Source organism: Aquarana catesbeiana, linkage group LG03, assembly GCF_042186555.1.
Source record: "Aquarana catesbeiana isolate 2022-GZ linkage group LG03, ASM4218655v1, whole genome shotgun sequence".
Lineage (NCBI taxonomy): Eukaryota > Metazoa > Chordata > Amphibia > Anura > Ranidae > Aquarana > Aquarana catesbeiana.
Window position 1 is genome coordinate 298,754,564 of NC_133326.1, and position 20,018 is coordinate 298,774,581.

At 38.9% G+C, this 20,018-nt stretch overlaps 1 protein-coding gene across 14 annotated transcripts in view; it reads left to right on the forward strand.

Annotated features, from left to right (window-relative positions):
* PPFIA2 (PTPRF interacting protein alpha 2) overlaps window positions 1–20,018 on the forward strand; it is a 544,100-nt gene that overhangs the window by 19,843 nt on the left and 504,239 nt on the right. For all 14 annotated transcript variants that reach the window (XM_073620222.1, XM_073620225.1, XM_073620227.1 and 11 more), the window contains exon 2: window positions 19,051–19,301. In XM_073620222.1, the coding sequence (XP_073476323.1) occupies window positions 19,053–19,301 (249 nt within the window). In that variant the 5' untranslated portion in view covers window positions 19,051–19,052. The remainder of the gene's footprint in view (window positions 1–19,050; window positions 19,302–20,018) is intronic.

A 20,018-nucleotide genomic window follows, 5' to 3' on the forward strand; every position in this document is an offset into this window, starting at 1 on the left:
GGGGAAGCTCTGCTGATTTTATCATCCAATCAGGTACAAACAAAAATGCTGTTTTTTTATTTCCTTGCATGTCTCCTCAGATCTACATCGACTGCACTTCCAAGTGCACTTGCAGTGCAAAGTGGATTTGCCTTTAGTAAATAAACCCCAATGTGATCACGTCTAAAAAAATAAAGGGAAAAAAAGTATATATATATATATATATATATATATATATATATATACAGTATACACAATATATACAGTATATACATAAATGTTTTCCTTACATTTCTATTTTAAACTGAATGGGTTGTTTTACAAGATGGGGGTTTCCACATGCTTTAAGCTGGCAAAAACACAGATAATTTTTTTGTTTTAAACAGCCAGCGGGCTGGTTGATAAAACTGAACTGATTCCCCCATCCACACAATCAAGGTAAATGGGGGAATCCTCCCTGCTGTGTCTTTATATTCTGAAAGAGGGACTTCCCCGTTGTCAGAATACACTGATCAGCTTTGCAGCCGATTGGTTGCAGTGCTGATCAAAGCAAAATTTTCCAAAAAGCCAGTTCAAGAGCAATTATTCATTATATCAACTGCTGTCGATTAGGAACAGCCATAGATGGATCGAAATACGGCCAAACTCTGCTGAACCTGCCAAATTTCGATCCATGTATGACTAGCTTGATATTTTGTTGCAGAGGATACCTTAAATCCAAATTGTATCTTGCAGACTTCTGGAAAAATCAGTGAGCCAATCACACAAGCAGGCTATGACATTTTTAGAGGCATTTTGTACATTAGCGTACAGAACACCTCCAGGTTGCCAATTTTACAGAAAATTATGGAGCCACAGTTTGAAAAGGAAAGGTAGATTTTAATAACATTAAATTACAACATGTAGCAATTGTATATGCTATATACTCTTTTTTTTTTTTGCTATTTTTTTCCATAGTTACCCTTTAATGCCCAGCTTACAGCTCCCTAACATGAATGTGGTATCCTACAGGTGTAAAGACTTCTGTAATCATTGCTGACCTGTATAGTGTGCATTTCTTAAGTACCTGGAGTGAGTGTTTTCTTTGATCTTATTGTAAAGGCAAAGGATAACTTAGGACAACGTTTCTCATAGAAATCCTGAAAGTACTGAAGGACTTGTGCTTACAGTATATGTAATGCAAATCAAATACATTCAGTTCTTCAGTGCAGTTACAGTATGGAGATATGCATCCTTTTAGGTCTTAACATAAAATGTGAGTACACTGTCCAGTGTTGAAATGCTGTATTGTTGTTTGGCATTGACTCTACCGGACTGCAAGTTTATCCTAAAGATAATGCCCATCGTGGTTTTTTTTTACCTTAGCAGCAAAATACTGCCCCCCCCTGGCTAGAGTCTGGCTATAGGCATCCTTATGCACACCGACCATACTCCCACTGGGCATTGATATAGCATGGAAACCCTAGACTTTTGAGGCCCTGGAATGTAGCGTGGATATTTATTTTTTACATTTTATTGCAGAAAAGGAATTGTAAAAATGTCCTTTTACCAGAGATAGTTTAGGTCATGTGCTACAGAGAATAGTTTTTTAATGTTTTTAACACTTCATAAACAGGCTTAATAAAATGAGTAATTCTTGGCTTAAAAAGCATGATACAAAAGTATTTTTTTACACTAGTTTATCAAGCAGACTATGGAAACATTGGGTGGAATTCAAGAAAGCTGCTGCGCCACTTTACTGGTTTTATTTGCTCCTGATATTGAATTACTCTCTTGTTGAGAAACATTTGCAACGGTTTTGATTCTTACTGCTACTCATGCGCCTATTTCAGGTAGTTCTAATTTGTGCCACTTCTACATTGTGTCGCAACTCTTGCACCAAATTCAAAATAAAATGCTGACAGTTAATATCGAATGAAAGTGGAGGTAATTAAGACCAACTCTGTTTTAGTGTACAGAGAGATCAGAATGAACCCACAAAAATTTGTATGCATGTGTTTGTGCTCAACTATCAAGCCCAGACCTTCCTATCAACCTTCATAAATATAAATTTGTATGTTTGTAAAGTAAAAAATAACATGTAGTATTAGAAAAAAAAAAATATTTGCTTCAATCATTTGTTCACATTTTTGGGATGTTAATAGAACAAACAAATGTGAATAGGGTATGATTCCTGTAAATTATTTTGTTGAAATGTAATCTATGGACCCTAAAACTGATTAATTGCAATACCGAAAAAAAAAGTCAAAAACAACTATGGGATTGAACCTACGAAACTTACAATGCATGGCAGCAGCCCTAACCATGACACCAGTGGTTTTATTTTTTAGCCTGCGTTTCTTTCTGTATATAGTACATCCACTCCCCTACTTTGCATTAATGGAAAACAATAAGAAATCTTAGGAAATTCTTCAAATAGGGATTTTAATGATTTTGGGTACTGTTTAGTAAGTCTCCATTGAAGATTCAAGGGAAAAGGGGGTATACCCTGGAAGTCGCACATCTATGGTGTCCTGGAGAGGTGAATAGAGTGGCAACCTCAGCCTGAACTCTGACCAGGCCACGCCCCAACGCATTCCACTCCGCCCCATGGAGCTTAGTCATTGGGAACATTTTTCTTCCTTCAACCACGGCAAGTCCCCCTTTCTCAAGAAGGCACATGTACAGTCATGCCAATGAACATCTAAATGATTCAGAGAAGGATTGGGAGAAAGTCCTGTGGTCGGATGAGACCAAAATTGAGCTCTTAACTCGAGGCATTAACTGAACTCGTCGTGTTTGGAGGAAGAAAAATGCTGACTATGACCCTAAGAACACCATCTCTACAGTCAAGCACGGATGTGGAAACATGATGCTTTGGGGCTATTTCTCTGCTAAAGGTACAGGCTGACTTTGCCGCATTGAGGAGCCAATGGACAAGGCCATGTATTGTAATATCTTGGATGAAAACTTTCTTCCCCCAGCCAGAACACTGAAGATGGGTCGTGAATGGGTTTTCAGCATGACAATGACCCAAAACATACCGCCAAGGCAACAAAGGAGTGGCTCAAGAAGAAACACATTAAGGTCATGGAGTGGCCTAGTCAGTCTCCAGACCGTACTCCTATAAAAAATTTATGGTGGGAGCTGAAACTTCGAGTTGCCAAGAGACAGCCAAGAAACCTTAAGGATTTAGAGAAGATCTGTAAAGAAGAGTGGACCAAAATCTCTCCTGAGATGTGTGCAAACCTGGTCACAATCTACGAGAAACATCTTACCTCTGTACTTACCGACAAGGGTTTCTCCACCGAGTACTAAGTCATGTTTTGCTTGGGGATCAAATAATTATTTTACTCACTGAACTGCAACTCACTTTATAACGTTTGTTTTATGTGTTTTTTCTGGATTTTTGGTTGACGTCTCTATCATTTAAAGTACACCTACGATGTTAAAAATTATAGACCCTTCATTTCTTTTTAAGTGGGCAAACTTACAAAATCTGCAGGGGATAAAGTAATTATTGTTCCCACTGTGTTTATGTGTGTGTGTATATATAGCTATATATCTTTATATCTATATATCTATATCTATAGATATATAGATCTCTCGATAGATAGATAGATAGATAGATAGATAGATAGATAGATAGATAGATAGATAGATAGATAGATAGATAGATAGATAGATAGATAGATAGATAGATAGATAGATAGATATAGCTATATATATATATATACAGTATACACTCATGTGTGAATATAAGAACGTGGCAAAATGCATGTATAGTATGCACATAAGTATAAAATGTCCCATAAGTGAATCTGTGACAGCAAAATCCTATATGAGATGCAGACAATCCCTGATTCATATGCAGAGAATTTCTACCTTCTGAAAGACAAAAGCTGAGATCATACTGTACACCTGTTACAGAAACTCACATTTTGACATAGGTGGAACACCATAGAATCCCTCATAGATAAAGCTTTACTGTTTCAGGCAATAACATGAAGCCCCTTTTGGGACCACCGAAGGAGGTCCCCCATTGGAATTTATGTTGTTGTCCAGAGCAATAACATTTTAACGACAAGGGATTAATTAATGTGCCATTGGTTCTTTTCTCCTTGATTCACAGTTTGTGAAGCATGGATGAGCTCCTGTCCAGCTTTGGCTCCTGATGGCAAAGGAGAAGACCCAGTACATGGGGCACCTGTTGACACAGTTATCACCATTACAGCTGTCCTATTGAAAGACATCACCTCCCATTTCCCATTGCTTTCCCATTTCATCACTTTTTTATTCCAGTGACAATGATCACTAAGACAAATGATGTGAATCAGAGGACACAGAGAGTATTAAACACTTCATAGGGATTCTAACCCTTCCACTCTCTATTAAAAACAAAAATGTGTAAATGCTTACTATTCATACTGTATCTAAGGACAGCATTGGCCCTCCAGAACAGGAATTGTTTAAGGACTACAAGACACCTGCCCCTTTCCTCTTTTCTATAACATGGAGGGGGGTATCCTCTAGTCAAAATGAGAATTGGAAATAATGCTAAATAATAAAGTTAGCAGAGGCAGAGAGCATAGTTAATTATTGTCTTACAAAATCCTGACAGGATCAACAGGAAATACATAAGAAATGTTGGAGTTTACAAGCGCTTAATAAAGAGTGAATCTGTGTGTTGATAAACACTTACAGTAGCAGAATGTACAGGTAAGTATGATTTTGGTTTAAAATGTATTAAGTAACAACAGAGCATGACAGCGTGAGGTAAAATAAGAGTATTTATTTTAGTAAATCATTTTGCTTTTGGAAGTCTCCGATCAACCAAAAGGTTATTCTCATTAGAGTGTACTGTACATTGGGACTGTCATGTTGTATGTTAACTCTGATCTATTCTACCTTGAGTGAACAGAGCTAAAAATAAGGAGAGCTTTGCATCTCATTTCAGCTGCCCTCCAGCAGCTGATGGCAGAAACAGGTTCAGATTTGATATGACTGTGCACTACGTGTTCTGCTTTTGGCAGCTTCTGAAGTTGCCACCAAATGCCAAGTACTGGGAGAAACAGCAAAGGAAGGTTTTTTTTTTTATTTAAAAGTTCACATTAAGGTGACAAAGAACAATTCATATTGGGGTGATCATATTTAAAAACATGTAAGAATGCAATACACTTTAACATCTAAAGAGTAATTGTTTGTAGACTTTCGTAAAAGACTATTGTAACTCATGCATTGTAGACAGCTTTTTTGTGTCCCAAGTCTGTAGGCCTAAGTCAACAATCTCGATTTACCACCTATGTTGAATTGTAAAAAGATTGAAAGTTGTAAGAACAATGATGGGAAAATTATAATTTTCAGGGGTAAGAAAGGCATCAGGTGCTTGACAGGCACCCCAGCAAGTAGTTACTGTATGTATTATGTTATGAGATCTTTAAATTGCATAAAGCCAGAAAAAAGCAATCCAGGTGCTTCAAGTGGCCATGGAATTGTTATATAGTTTATGAGGCAAGGCTGTTTCTTCCTCCTTGTGTTATAGGTAATAGACGTTCCTTGTCAAACTAGATTTGTTATGGATATCTACCTACTGTAGCTGGTGACCTAGTTCCTTATGGGTTAGTGTTTAGAGTACATGTGGTTTATCAGTATAGTATAAAGCTGAAATAAGTTGAGTAGGTTTTGATTTTAAGAGGCATAGGTTTTTAAATGGCATAGGGCACCTATGGGTCAGTCCCAGCCTTTGGAGGTGCTCCAGTAACCCCCACAGTTGCAAATATGGAACCCATTGACCAGTTTTTGAGATCCAGGTCAAAGCTAAGAGTTAGGGGTGGATTTTAGTATCCATTCTTTCGTTCCTTATGTGCCAAAGCTATAAGGGAAAGGTTTCCATGGGACCAACCAAGAAAAGGGGCGTTTTAAGCAGGTGCGTATTCAGGGTTCCCAATAGTGTCATCGCTGATCCTAGGCAACATGACATGGCCCTGTTTTTGAGTATTGATCCCCACACTTTTAGAACAGAAATGCGAATTGAGAGAGAAGATAGTTGTAGATGTGTTTTTTTTTGTTTAATTATATTTTTTTCTGTAAGAATAGGATCTAGTAAGAGAATCTCTCACCTAGAAAATATAGGATGTTTTCCTAGGTGACTTATGCCACTTGTCAGCACCAGCAATCAACTGCTGATATTCAGTGCAAGGAATTTTATTGCTCTGCCGTCCACTTATGCCTGCCTCAGGCAGCTGTAAGGAGAGGAGCACTCTTGAAAATATTTGATCTATTTATGCATTGATATGCCTAATGTCTGTGTAGCTCTGTGAAGAGACATCTTATTTCATACCTGTCAAATTATAATTCTAACTGGTGGAATGCTGGTCTTAAGACTTTAGAAAAAAGAGCGTTTGTGATAGGAAGAAATAAAAGTCATGACTCAATATGTGCAAATAAAGTCAGGTGTGTATATTAATGGACTAACTAAAAGGAGAAATCCAGTCATTGTCTTCAGCATATAGACAGTATATTATCATAGCCAGACTTCATTTCTTCCCATGAGCCAAAATCTTCACAATTGAAATATCTATGTGAACTGTTTTCTCTGCCAAAAAATGTGTAATGCTTTTTGGATAGAATTGTGATCCAGGCACCCCTGCCAAAAAATGTGTAATTCTTTTTGGATAAGATTTTGATCCAGGCACCCCTGCCAGACAATACTACAAGGCCCTGGACCTCAGCAGACTACACAGCAGTTAATCAATGCAACTTTGTCTACATTCACCTTAGTTCTTTCACTGGGCAATGAATTTGCACGTAGATGATGTAATCCCTGTGTTTTTCCTTCCTGTAAGCATTTTTGTGCAGAGCAGTAGAACCCTGATTATCTCATAATGCTGATACTTATTTTCCAAGTCTGAGTACTGCTTTATGTTGGATCAAAGGAGGCTAAGTTTCCGAAGACAAAGCCAAGTACCTTTTCTACTTATACTATTGTATTTCATTTAAAACTTATCCCAAAGCACATGTGAAAAAACACCAATTAATGTTAGTAAATGTACAATTTGCAGAAACCAGTGTTGCTGGTAATGAACTTTACTGGCAAGCACATGAGACAGAATCCAATTTGTTAAAAATATCAATCTTATTTTACAATACTTTAAAAATAACACACAACGTGTTGGTAGGTTTTAAAACCAGTAATATTGCAATATGATACATACAGTAGGTCCCACTTGGGGCCAGTATATAGACACCTCCTACTAGTGTATTGGTACTCCAGACTTAAAGAGTGGAGGGGGGGTGTATTTCATTTGCTGGTCGATGCATTTCGCTGATTGCGTAGCTTCCTTGGGACCAACTTACAGGGTATCACATTCTGCTAAATATATTAAACATTTGCATCAATTTATTATACATACAAATATTAAAAAATTCATAATGTGGTATAAAATAACCGCTCACAAATAGTATAGCGGAGAGTCAGGCATGTCATAGAACATCTGGAGGGTGGACACGGGCTAAACTCCTCAATACATCTTAAAACTTACATTTTAATAACTTAGAACTTAGATTAATGTTAATGTTATTTATTCCTTTAAACAAATTCCTTCCTAATGCTATTTATTCCTTTAAACAAATGTAACTAGGGAAAGTACCTAAAAATGCTTTGGTATCAGCCACACATATATATACACAGACAGTATCTCACAAAAGTGAGTACACCCCTCACATTTTTGTAAATATTTTATTATATCACCCCTAACTGAAAATGTCCAAATTGGGCTCAATTAGCCATTTTCTCTCCCTCGGTGTCATGTGACTCATTAGTGTTACAAGGTCTCCGATGTGAATGGGGAGCAGGTGTTTTAAATTTGGTGTTATCACTCTCTCATACTGGTCACTATAAGTTCAACATGGCACCTCATGGCAAAGAACTCTGAGGATCTGAAAAAAAGAATTGTTGCTCTACATAAAGATGGCCTAGGCTATACGAAGATTGCCAAAACCCTGAAACTGAGCTGCAGCATAGTGGCCAAGACCATACAGCGGTTTAACTGCACAGGTTCCACTCAGAACAGGCCTCGCCATGGTCGACCAAAGAAGTTGAGTGCATGTGCCCAGTGTCATATCCAGAGGTTGTCTTTGGGAAACAGATGTATGAGTGCTGCCAGCATTGCTGCAGAGGAAGGAAGCCTCTTCTAAAGATGATGCACAAGAAAGCCCGCAAACAGTTTGCTGAAGACAAGCAGACTAAGGACATGGATTACTGAAACCATGTCCCGTGGTCTGATGAGACAAAGATAAACGTATTTGGTTCAGATGGTGTCAGGCATGTGTGGTGGCAATCAGCTGAGGAGTACAAAGACAAGTGTGTCTTGCCTACAGTCAAGCATGGTGGAGTATCATGGTCTGGGGCTGCATGAGTGCTGCTGGCACTGGGGAGCTACTGTTCATTGAGGGAACCATGAATGCCAATATGTACTGTGACATACTGAAGCAGAGCATGATCCCCTCCTTTCAGAGACTGGGCCACAGGCAGTATTCCAACATGATAACAACCCCAAATACACTTCCAAGATGACCACTGCCTTGCTAAAGAAGCTGAGGGTAAAGGCGATGAACTGGCCAAGCATGTCTCCAGACCTGAACCCTATTGAGCATCTGTGGGGCATCCTCAAATGGAAGGTGGAGGAGCGCAAGGTTTCTAACATCCACCAGCTCTGTGATGTCGTTGTGGAGGAGTGGAGGATTACCCCAGTGGCAACCTGTGAAGCTCTGGTGAACTCCATGCCCAAGAGGGTTAAGGCAGTGCTGGAAAATAACGGTGGCCACACAAAATATTTTGGGCCCAATTTGGACATTTTCAGTTAGGGGTGTACTCACTTTTGTTGCCAGCGGTTTAGACATTAATGGCTGTGTGTTGAGTTATTATGTGGGTACAGCAAATTTACACAAACTGTACACTTACTACTTTACATTGTAGCAAAGTGTCATTTCTTCAGTGTTGTCACATGAAAACATATAATAAAATATTTACAAAAATGTGAGGGGTGTACTCACTTTTGTGAGTGTGTGTGTGTGTGTGTGTATATACAGGGGGTCCCCGGGTTACAAACAAGATAGGGACTTTAGGTTTGTTCTTAAGTTGAATCTGTTTGTAAGTCGGAACAGGTAAATTTTTTAAGTGTAGCTCCAGCCAAAAAATCTATTTTTAAGTTTTGTAGATAGCATAGGGAAGGGTTATCACCCCTGTAACATTTGTTTTGCTGTCTGTGCCCCTGTTCAGAAGATTTCACCTCACTTTCTGTCCCAATGACAATTGGATTTTGAAAATTTGGGGTTATTAGGGAAATAAGGATAGGTGATGAAGCATCAGTGGAGACACCTTTTTCCCATATTAACTCTTACAGGAGTGAATTTCCCTTCCTAGGGGTAGATTTCCTCTCACTTCCTGTTGTCTCCCTCCGTTTGTAAGTAGGAGTCGTTTGTAAGTCGGATGTTTGTAAGTAGGGGACCCCCTGTAGATAGATAGATAGATAGATAGATAGATAGATAGATAGATAGATAGATAGATAGATAGATAGATAGATAGATAGATATTCTCAACCAGAAATGTCTGAGAATAAGTTTTGAAAGCTTGTATTCTGAGGTGCATTAATGACTTGATGCTGAGAGCTTACAATGCATGTGATTGAAAGCTCACCCTGTCTGACTTTGAAAGTGTAAAGTAAAGATTTTACTAACCATATCTACTGCAATTGTCCTTCATACACTCAACAATGTGCCAGCATGTAGGAGGAGAAAAATTTCAGTGAAATGTGTGACAATGGAAACACTGTGAAGATTAAGATATGGGTAGCTCAAAGCCCAATTAAAATGTCAGTGTTGTATGTACTTTCAGACTGTTGACTTGGCTTTAAAGGTCACAATTAGCCTAGAGACGTGTGTGTCATCATTTAAATCTCAAACTATAATAATGTACACTAAGGCAAAGAACCTAAGAAAGAGGCATAATAAAGAATCATGTTTACATACAGTATGAATGGTCCTCAACCTGTGTCCTTCTGTGTGAACTGTACAAACCCTTCCTTCCCTTTGCCAGCTACAGTACAGGAAGTCCCCGAGTTACGAACACAATAGGGACTGTAGGTTTGTTCGTAAGTCGAAGTTGTTCGTAAGTCGCAACACTGCATTTGTAAGTGTAACGTCCGCCTGTGCATGGATGTGGGATTTTCTGGGTGGTTGTTATGTTATCTGGGACTCTTCTGGCCATGCAGTACATGTAGTACTGCAGTATGGGATGTGTCCGAAGGTATCCAGGACCAGCGTGGAGAACAAGTGGCCAGCATTTGAGGCCGTTCGTAAGTAGGAGTCGTTCGGAACTCGGGTGTTCGTAACTCGGGGACTGCCTGTACATACTATTCATATTGTTGTACTGAACTTGAGGTGCCAGATTTGCATATCTATAGTGTGTACTGCTTTGACAGCTTTACTTTCTTGTGCAAAAGCAGAGGGCCACTGAAATTTGAATGCATAGGGGGTTATTTACTAAAGGAAAATCCACTTTGCACTTTCAGTGCACTTGGAAGTAAAGTCGCTGTAGATCCAAGGGGGGCATGCAAGGAAAATAAAAAAACAGAATTTTAGCTTGCACATGATTGGATGATAAAATCAGCAGAGCTTTCACTCATTTCAGATCTACCCCTTAGATTTAGAGTGACTGCACTTTCAAGTGCATTTGCAGTGCAAAGTGGATTTGCCTTTCGTAAAAAACCCCATTGTCTGTTATCAATTCATCTAATAATGAGCTACTATTTTTTATTTTGAGTCAGTTTCTCTTTTTCCCCCTCCATATGTTAAAATGTTCCACTAGTCAAAAATATGCAGTTTATAAAATCTAATTTATTTCCAATCAGTGGAATATTTTTATTGTAGAGGTTTGGAAACATTATTATTATTTAGGTATAAAATATGTATTATATAATTGTACTAATTCTCAGCTTGCATATTTGTATTCACCTATGTGTTGCCATGTTGAAATAAAACTTGTACTGCATGTAGAATAGCCTTACTAGAAAGACCTGTTAGCTGGATTTTTTGTAAAGAGGTATTGGTTCTGAGAAACATAAATGACATATAGAATGATGTCTATGTTTCTTCGGTTGCGTGACACTCATAAGGTATTAGGAAGGAATTTTTTATTTGCTGTCAAGAAACATACCTGTCTTCAAGATGATAGCAGTCAACTCCACTCATATGATACATATACAAGTGACATTGTGATCCTACAAGGAAATAACAACCGGATTTCTATATCTAAAATGTATATAAGATAAAATGTGCTCTGCAAGTATCTTGTGATATTACTTAGTTAAAAAGGAAAATAGGGGGTAAACTAAAGTCTTATACCCATAGGGATTATTTAATTTTGGCTTCTAATGGCTATTCAGAAGGTCATGAGGATCAGAAAGCATTTTCAAACGCAGAATTCTCAGAAGACAAAGTAAGATAGAGAAGTGGTACTGTATCCTCACAAATGTCACTACATGATGCAGTGTTTAAATTAAAGAGAATGTAAGAGTTTTAGGGTTTGGGGGGAGGGGGGTGGTTGCTCAGACTGTATGCCACATGGTAAAGCCGATGAAGATCGTTGCTGTACTTGCCTCTGGTCTCAAATTGGGGTATGTGAAGATTCCATAGAAATGACTCAGGCTTTTCAGCATGTGAACGTACTCTCTGGCAGTAAAGAAGCAGCTTGATGTAGAAACTGTTTTTACCTCAAAGAAAGGCACACAAGGAAAATAGAAAAGTAGTACTTACATATGTATCCTGGTTTTGTATATCTTCAGTTTGTTGGTTTGTTTATTGGTGTCCATCTGGGATCTGAAATGAACTAGATGGTTTCTAAAAAAAAAGACACACACACACATCTTACTGCATATAAGTACAATGTACTTGGGTGTTGGTATTATGGATGTCATTGCCTATAGATAAATAGTCTATATCGGGGTTCTCTGGGTCAGGTGAGATGACACCTTGCCTTGCCATACGTACCTATGCTGTGGCAGCAACTGGGTAACAGGGAAATACCCATATGACAAGCTCACCAGAAGATGGCCACCTGACAAAAAAGATAGGAATCTCTGTATACACTCATGACACATGACTTTGGAGTCTCCTCAACAGAATGACTGGTAGGCTGTTAAGGTACATAACCCTACATAGGCTTTAGCATAATAAAAACCTAGGTAGATATAAAAGACACAAATCAACGTAGCTCTGCAATGTGTTTTTTAAATGCAAGCCGTGTAAGTACCCAAATTTTACCTGGCTTTCATACCTCTTAAGATTCCTGTATAGCAGACATGGAGTGTGAGAAAAAGAAGCAGTACAAGGAATCAATAAGCTCATGTGCTGAAAAAAGCATACTGATAGGAAGAGAAAGTAGAGGAATAGAGAGATCAGCTCATTACTGTTCTGCTTCTCCTTTCACTGTCCACTAACAGGGGCGGAACCAGGGTTCAGAGGAAACAGGTTGAAGGACACATTTGACAGTGAAAATGCAACAGCTAAAGAAGACTACCATGAGGGAAATCTCTAGCTGGTTTTGTTTATCTTTTTATGGGCTTTTAATTTCCTTCATGTCTTTTTTTAACTGGAGCTCTGTTCTAATGTAATTTTAGAGGTTTTTTAAAATCTTTTTAAACCTGTAGCTTTTATCAAAACACCTTACTATGAAGTTCAGACACCTCCGGTTATGGGTTGACAACCGTTTTCCAATTGTATTATTGCATTTTCACCCTGTCACATGCTTCCTTAGTAAAAACTATGAGCAGTCTTATCAACATGCATTGTAATGCCATATGTCCTCACTCATCCCCCTCATGGATCCATACTAAGTGGTATGCCCTCCTGAGATCAAGTTTGAAGAAAATCTGAGCTCCCTGGACTTGGCTGAAATGTTTCATTAACAAAGGCGATAGATATTGGTTGGAAATGGTAATGCAATCTGTTGCCTGGCATTGCCCAACATTGTCCAGAGAACATGTAGATGAGTACAGAAAGAAACTGGCAAAAAAAGGGAAAACTTATTTTTAGTTATGGATAGAGTGATTAGGGGTTAGAACCCCTAACGCCACTCTGTTTGTCCTGTTGAGACATAAGGGGAATTCTTCTAAAGGGGCTCTTTTTCAGGAAACAAATGACTACAAGATTTACCTTGCTATGAAAGGATTTATTAATTTCCTGGTTTGTCTACAGAGCCAAGATGTTTATGCAGTAGCATAAGGGCACAGGTAAAAGTTCCAGGTGCTGGTGAACAGAGGGATGGATCTATGGTCTCAGGCCAAGCTAAGGTTTGGCAGCCTGCCATGGAGGCAACCACAGATTGCATGGTGATCCGCCCAAGAAAATAGGACCTTAAAGAAGGCTTCTAACCATTTGTCCACTGGGTCCTTGAACACAGAATTACTGTATCTTCTACAGGGATCATTGTGTCTTGTTAAGACAAGAAATGGCTGGGTCCACCACAGGGACTGTCTATTTCTGCAGGAAACCCTACTTATTAAGATTTTGTGAGCAAAACATTTAGGAGAAAAGAACTTTCAGGGTTAGGCTAGTCACTATGCAAAATAGACTCAAGGAGCAAGTGGTCAGGGAAGGTCTTGGGCACTTTTAGGGAACTCATGCTGGAGATCTTAGGATGAGCAGACTCTGGCTGCTCTAACGCTAAATATGAGCATACCACATTAATAAGGGTAGCAGTAGTATACTTAAGCTTTGATTAGATCTCATCCTGATCTAATTCTTTAGAAGAAGGGGGGTCATCCACCTTTATCCCCTTCTCAGACAGCGTATCAGCTGCAGTAGCAAAGTCCATGACCGACTGTGAAGGGGAGACTGAAGGGCTCTTTTATTACCCCTGGGATCTATGGCCTCTAAAAAGGACTGAGACCTTGCCCATGATGACAGAAAAGTCCTCTGTAGATCGATGGAGAAAGGATGTGTGGCCAAAGGACCAGTGGAGTACCCAGGGGAAGTCAGGGAATAAGGGTAATAGGGCTCTGTGGAGAGGTGCCGAGTCTGTCTGTGTCATTAATGACAGTTTAAGACAAATTCTGCCCTCCACATCGCTATTGTATATTCTATATGTAACCAGGAAACAAATAACCAGCTCACCAAAGCAGCTGGTAATGCTGATGCCCCAATCACAGACAAAAATCCATTATTAAGTATATTGGTAAAGTACATGCTAGAATGTAACATTTGTAGATTGTCTCCTCACTCTATCCAGGTGCTGATGCTTCTGCTTCTGCTGGAAGGCAGTATACTGCCGAGAAGCACTATAATTTGATGAACTGCTGGTTCTGTGAGTGGCTTGTGCACTTTTTTCTGCTTTTGTTTTTCCAAGTCAGAAGCTGCTGACCTTCTTGGATTTTCATGGATTACAGTCTCTAAAACTTACAGAAAACACTGCTATAAAAACAAAAAAACAAAACAAATCCAGTGAGTGACAATTCCTTCTGCTTTAATGCATTGTTAATGAGAAAGATCAGAAAAGGATGTCCAGATTTATTGAAGCAAATTGGAAATCCGCACATGCATATAAACACAACAAAATGTTATTTAATATAAAACCATGAGTTAATCAATTCCTAAATGCAACAGAAAATTTGGGAGCAGGGACCCCAACTCCGAGCTCTCCAGGGGAGAAGTGCAAGCGGACTATCTCGGTACAAGTAAAAGAGGGTAAACAGCAGAAATGATAAACATGTATAAAACACGATTTTATTTATACAAAAAGTCAAGGGGGTATATAATACAAACTATATAAAAATATGCACAGATGGCATGGAATTTCAACTAGTTTCCCGGGGTACCCGCTTCATCAGGAAATGTATCTGTGAATAAAATACAATACAATAATATATATATATTTTTCACGGTGAAGGGGGATGAAAGGGGTGATACCACAACATGAAGAAAAAGGAGGGAGAGGGGTTTTTTTGGGGGGGGGGGGGTAAAAAAGATTTGTAGACAGGTAAGGGGGGCTGCTTACCCATGCTGAGGTGTGAACATAGTTCAGGCCTGACCCGGCAAGGTCTCCCGTGGCGACTGGGGAAGAATGCAAGAAGGATCCAATACCAAAGGACCAGACTAGAGGGACAAAGAAAATTATGTGATCATAAAAACGAAAAAGTGAGAAGGGCGATGATGATTGGCACCAAAGGAAAATCATTCAGGGAAACCACACATTTTCTTTGTCCCTCTAGTCTGGTCCTTTGGTATTGGATCCTTCTTGCATTCTTACGTGGTCTTTTCTGGTGTTCCGTTCACTCACTCTCACTGTTTGGATCACAGACATACAATGTATTTGTTATACTTATATATACCCCTCATTCTTTATTCATGCAGGCGGTTGTCTCCCTGCAGCCTTATATGTGTCTTCCCCAGTCACCGCGGGAGACCCCGCCGGGTCAGGCCTGAACTCTGTTCGCACCTCAGCATGGGTAAGCAGCCCCGCTTACCTGTCTACAAATCTTTTTTACCCCTTTCATCCCCCTTCACCGTGAAAAATATATATATTTTATTGTATTGTATTTTATTCACAAATACATTTCCTGATGAAGTGGGTTCCCCGCGAAACTACTTGAAATTCCATGTCATCTGTGCATATTTTTATATAGACTTTTTGTATAAATAAAATTGTGTTTTATATACATGTTTATCATTTCTGCTGTTTACCCTCTTTTACTTGTACCGAGATAGTCCGTTTGCACTTCTCCCCTGGAGAGTTCGGAGTTGGGGTCCCTGCTCCCAAATTTTCTGTTTCAATTAAACTCAGATGATGGTACTTTTTTACATGATTTCTTTTGATATGTGAGGCCAACAAATCCCCCAATTCCTAAATGCAATAATGTATGTTCCTTTTGCAATGTTGGCAGTAAATTCTGCAAACGCATGATTTTGGCAATAGATTTCCATGACTTCTTTCCACTATAAAGTTTATGCAATAATATGTTTTGTGCTGTTGTATGGGCAGGATTTGGGAGCAGCACTGTTAAAATAAATGTAGTAGAACTTTTCACCCATTAGGAGGAATATAAATTCCCAAGTAACACATTTAATTATTGCAAGATTACTTAAGCTAGTCAAATAAATTAGTATTTCCAATTCTTGCTAATTCTGAATAAGTTCTTTCTAAATTTAGTTTAGATTCACAACAATGTTTAACTCGGTTCAAGCAAATAAAGCTTTTTCTCTGATTGGTGTAAGCAGCTTTTCTACGGTAAACCTCTGACTTTCCCAACCCAGCATTGATGAAGGCTTCTTCTCTTCCTTCCTGATGTGAAAAGGCAAGGATCTGTCTTTCAAAAAACAAAACAAAAAGAACAAACTTTCACCCACCCCACAGAAAACCACAAAAGAAAAATGTAATAAATGCTACAGCATCACTTTAACACAACATTTTTGCTCATTCTGCTTTTTTGTTTCTATGCAGTTTAAGAATGTTTAACTCCTAGACTAAAGGTCATTGATGCATGGATACTGAGTTCAAATTGTACACTCAATTTCATTAAATAACTTTATACTATCTCATGCATAATATCTACATTTTTACAGTAATGACCGATAATGATTTTGTTTGGTACAATGTTTTAATAAATAGCCTACTCGGATTTTTAATGTGATTCTAAAAAATGAACAAAAATTGTATTTTTGTAAAGTTTTAAAATGTATTTCCTTTTAAACACTATAATGTCTTCTTTAAAAAAAAGACATTTTTCATTGAACTCTGTGGACAGCTTGTTCAATGACAGCTGGAGCAATGTTGGTTTGTTTACTAACAAACCGCCTGCAATAACTGTCATAGCTGACATGGTTATTACCTGATCGTGAATCATTCTACTTGGTTCCAGATCATTACTGGACAATGGGAACTGTCAGTAACAGCACAGTCTCCCAACAGCCCTGTCCTAGCTGTGGAACCTAAACAACGTTCTCTGCATGGGGCATCATTGATCTACAAAGAGTGGATGGGAAATGGTTAAACCTCAGGTTTTGTAATTGACTTCCACATGATTTTATTTCAAAATGTGTGGGGGTGGAGTGTTTTCATATTTAATGTTTATCGTATAATTTATTGTGTAAAAGGTTTAGGTAGGCAAGATTTTACATTAGGTACTCATAAGTAGGGGGCAAGGAAAAAAAAAAAAATAGTATAAGGGACAAAGCCAAGGATCTTAACAGTGCAAGTTAATTATTTATATACAGCGAGGGGGAAAAGTATTTGATCCCCTGCTGATTTTGTACGTTTGCCCACTGACAAAGAAATGATCAGTCTATAATTTTAATTTTAGGTTTATTGTAACAATGAGAGACAGAATAACAAGAAAAAAATCCAGAAAACGCATTTCAAAAATTGATAAAAAATGATAAAATGCAAATTGATTTGCATTTTAATGAGTGAAATAAGTATTTGACCCCTTTGCAAAACATGACTTAGTACTTGGTGGCAAAACCCTTGTTGGCAATCACAGAGGTCAGACGTTTCTTGTAGTTGGCCACCAGGTCTGCACACATCCCGGGAGGGATTTTGTCCCACTCCTCTTTGCAGATCCTTTAAGGTTTCAAGGCTGTCATTTGGTAACTCGAACCTTCAGCTTCCTCCACATATTTTTATGGGATTAAGGTCTGGAGACTGGCTAGGCACTCCAGAACGTTAATGTGCTTCTTCTTGAGCCACTCCTTTTTCGTCTTGGCCGTGTGTTTTGGGTCATTGTCATGCTGGAATACCCATCCACGACCCATTTTCAATGCCCTGGCTGAGGGAAGGAGGTTTTAACCCAAGATTTGACAGCACATGGCCCGACCATCGCCCCTTTGATGCTGTGAAGTTGCCCTGTCCCCTTAGCAGTAAAACACCCCCAAAGCATAATATTTCCATCTCCATGTTTGATGGTGGGGATGGTGTTCTTGGGGTCATAGGCAGAATTCCTCCTCCTCCAAACATGGCGAGTTGACTTGATGCCAAAGAGCTTGATTTTGATCTCATCTGACTGCAACACTTTCACCCAGTTCTCCTCTGAATCATTTAGGTGTTCATTAGCAAACTTCAGACGGGCCTGTACATGTGCTTTCTTGAGCAGAGGGACCTTGCAAGCAGTGCAGGATTTCAGTCCTTCATGGCGTAGTGTGTTACCAATTGTTTTCTTGGTGACTATGGTCCCAGCTGCCTCGAGATCATTGACAAGATTCTCCCGTGTAGTTCTGGGCTGATTCCTCACCATTCTTATGATCATTGAAACTCCACAAAGTGAGATCTTTCATAGAGCCCCAATGGAGGGAGACTGACAGTTATTTTGTGTTTCCTCCATTTGCGAAAAATCTCACCAACTGTTGTCACCCTCTCACAAAGCTGCTTGGCGATGGTCTTGTAGCCCATTCCAGCCTTGTGTAGGTCTACACTCTTGTCCCTGACATTCTGGGACAGCTCTTTGGTCTTGGCCATGGTGGAGAGATTGGAATCTGATTGATTGTTTCTGTGGACAGGTGTCTTTTATACAGGTAACACGCTGAGATTAGGAGCACTCCCTTTAAGAGAGTGCTCCTAATCTCAGCTCTTTAGCTGTATAGAAGACACCTGGGAGCCAGAAATCTTGCTGATTGATAGGGGATCAAATACTTATTTGACTTAACTTTTTTGAAATGGGTTTTCTGGATATTTTGTTGTTATTCTGTCTCTCACTGTTAAAATAAACCTACTATTACAATGATAGACTGATCATTTCTTGGTCAGTGGACAAATGTACAAAATCAGCAGGGGATCAAATACTTTTTTCCCTCGCTGTATACTTTTTTCTGTATAGGACATGATGTAACATATTGTACGCATATTGAATCAGCTTCATGTAAATTGATCCATTTCCTCTTCTCTATTTTAATTATCTATTATTTAAATTATTTTTTAAGCTTGTTTTTAAAATTGGTGGATTAGATAAATTGGTTGATTAGATTAAACATGTTTGACTCCTAAATTTATCTTTTGGGTCTTTTTTTGGTGTATTATCTGTTCTAAAACTTTCTCTGTTTTTCTAGCAATGATGTGTGAAGTAATGCCAACGATAAATGAGGACACCCCTATGAGCCAAAGGGGGTCCCAGAGTAGTGGCTCAGACTCGGACTCCCACTTTGAACAACTGATGGTGAACATGCTGGATGAGCGTGACCGGCTGCTGGATACACTGCGGGAAACTCAAGAGAGCCTCAGCATGGCCCAGCAGCGACTTCAAGATGTTATCTACGATAGAGATTCACTACAGCGTCAACTGAATTCTGCACTGCCCCAGGTACATTAGTCATTAACAATTGTCAATTTTTACAGTAATTTGCTTTCTTATCTTTTTGTTCCTGACATAGTTATCTATGTAGTACCGTTAAATAACAATTGTATAATGGGGTATTAATATGAAAGTAGAACTAAACTCTCTCAACCAACATTAACTAGTTTAATCCTTATGCTGCTAGTATTAGTAAATAGATAGAAAGTTATGATATATTTACTTGTTCAAAACTTTATTTTTTTACATTGCTTGCTACTTTGGCCAAAATTATGTCATACATATCGAGACTCTTCATTGGCATTTTCGTTTCTTTCATCTGGGGGAGGGAGAGGAGGGTTTTTCTCAGCTAAGCACACCCTCTTGCCTGCATGCCTGAGCTAAAGGCAGATGCATTCCAGGAAGTAAATGCTAAATTAATCATCTGCTCTTAGGCCCACCATACACGGTGCAAATTTCTTTCCTGCTACCACGGGTTGCAGAAAATAAATTTGCACGATTCCCCCATCAACACAGACAGTGCTGACAGGGGAATCAGCATTTGTCTTCTCCTGGTGGTGGGCGGAGGAAGCCGTCCACATCGAAAGAAGACAGTATTTATCTCTATCAACTGTAGCGAATCAGGCAGGCTGGTTGTACCCAAGCTGACCGATTGATCAACTTGGTAATTTAGCCTGCTTGTCAACAGTTCGAATCTCAGCTGGTTCCTGCTGAACAGGTCGAGAT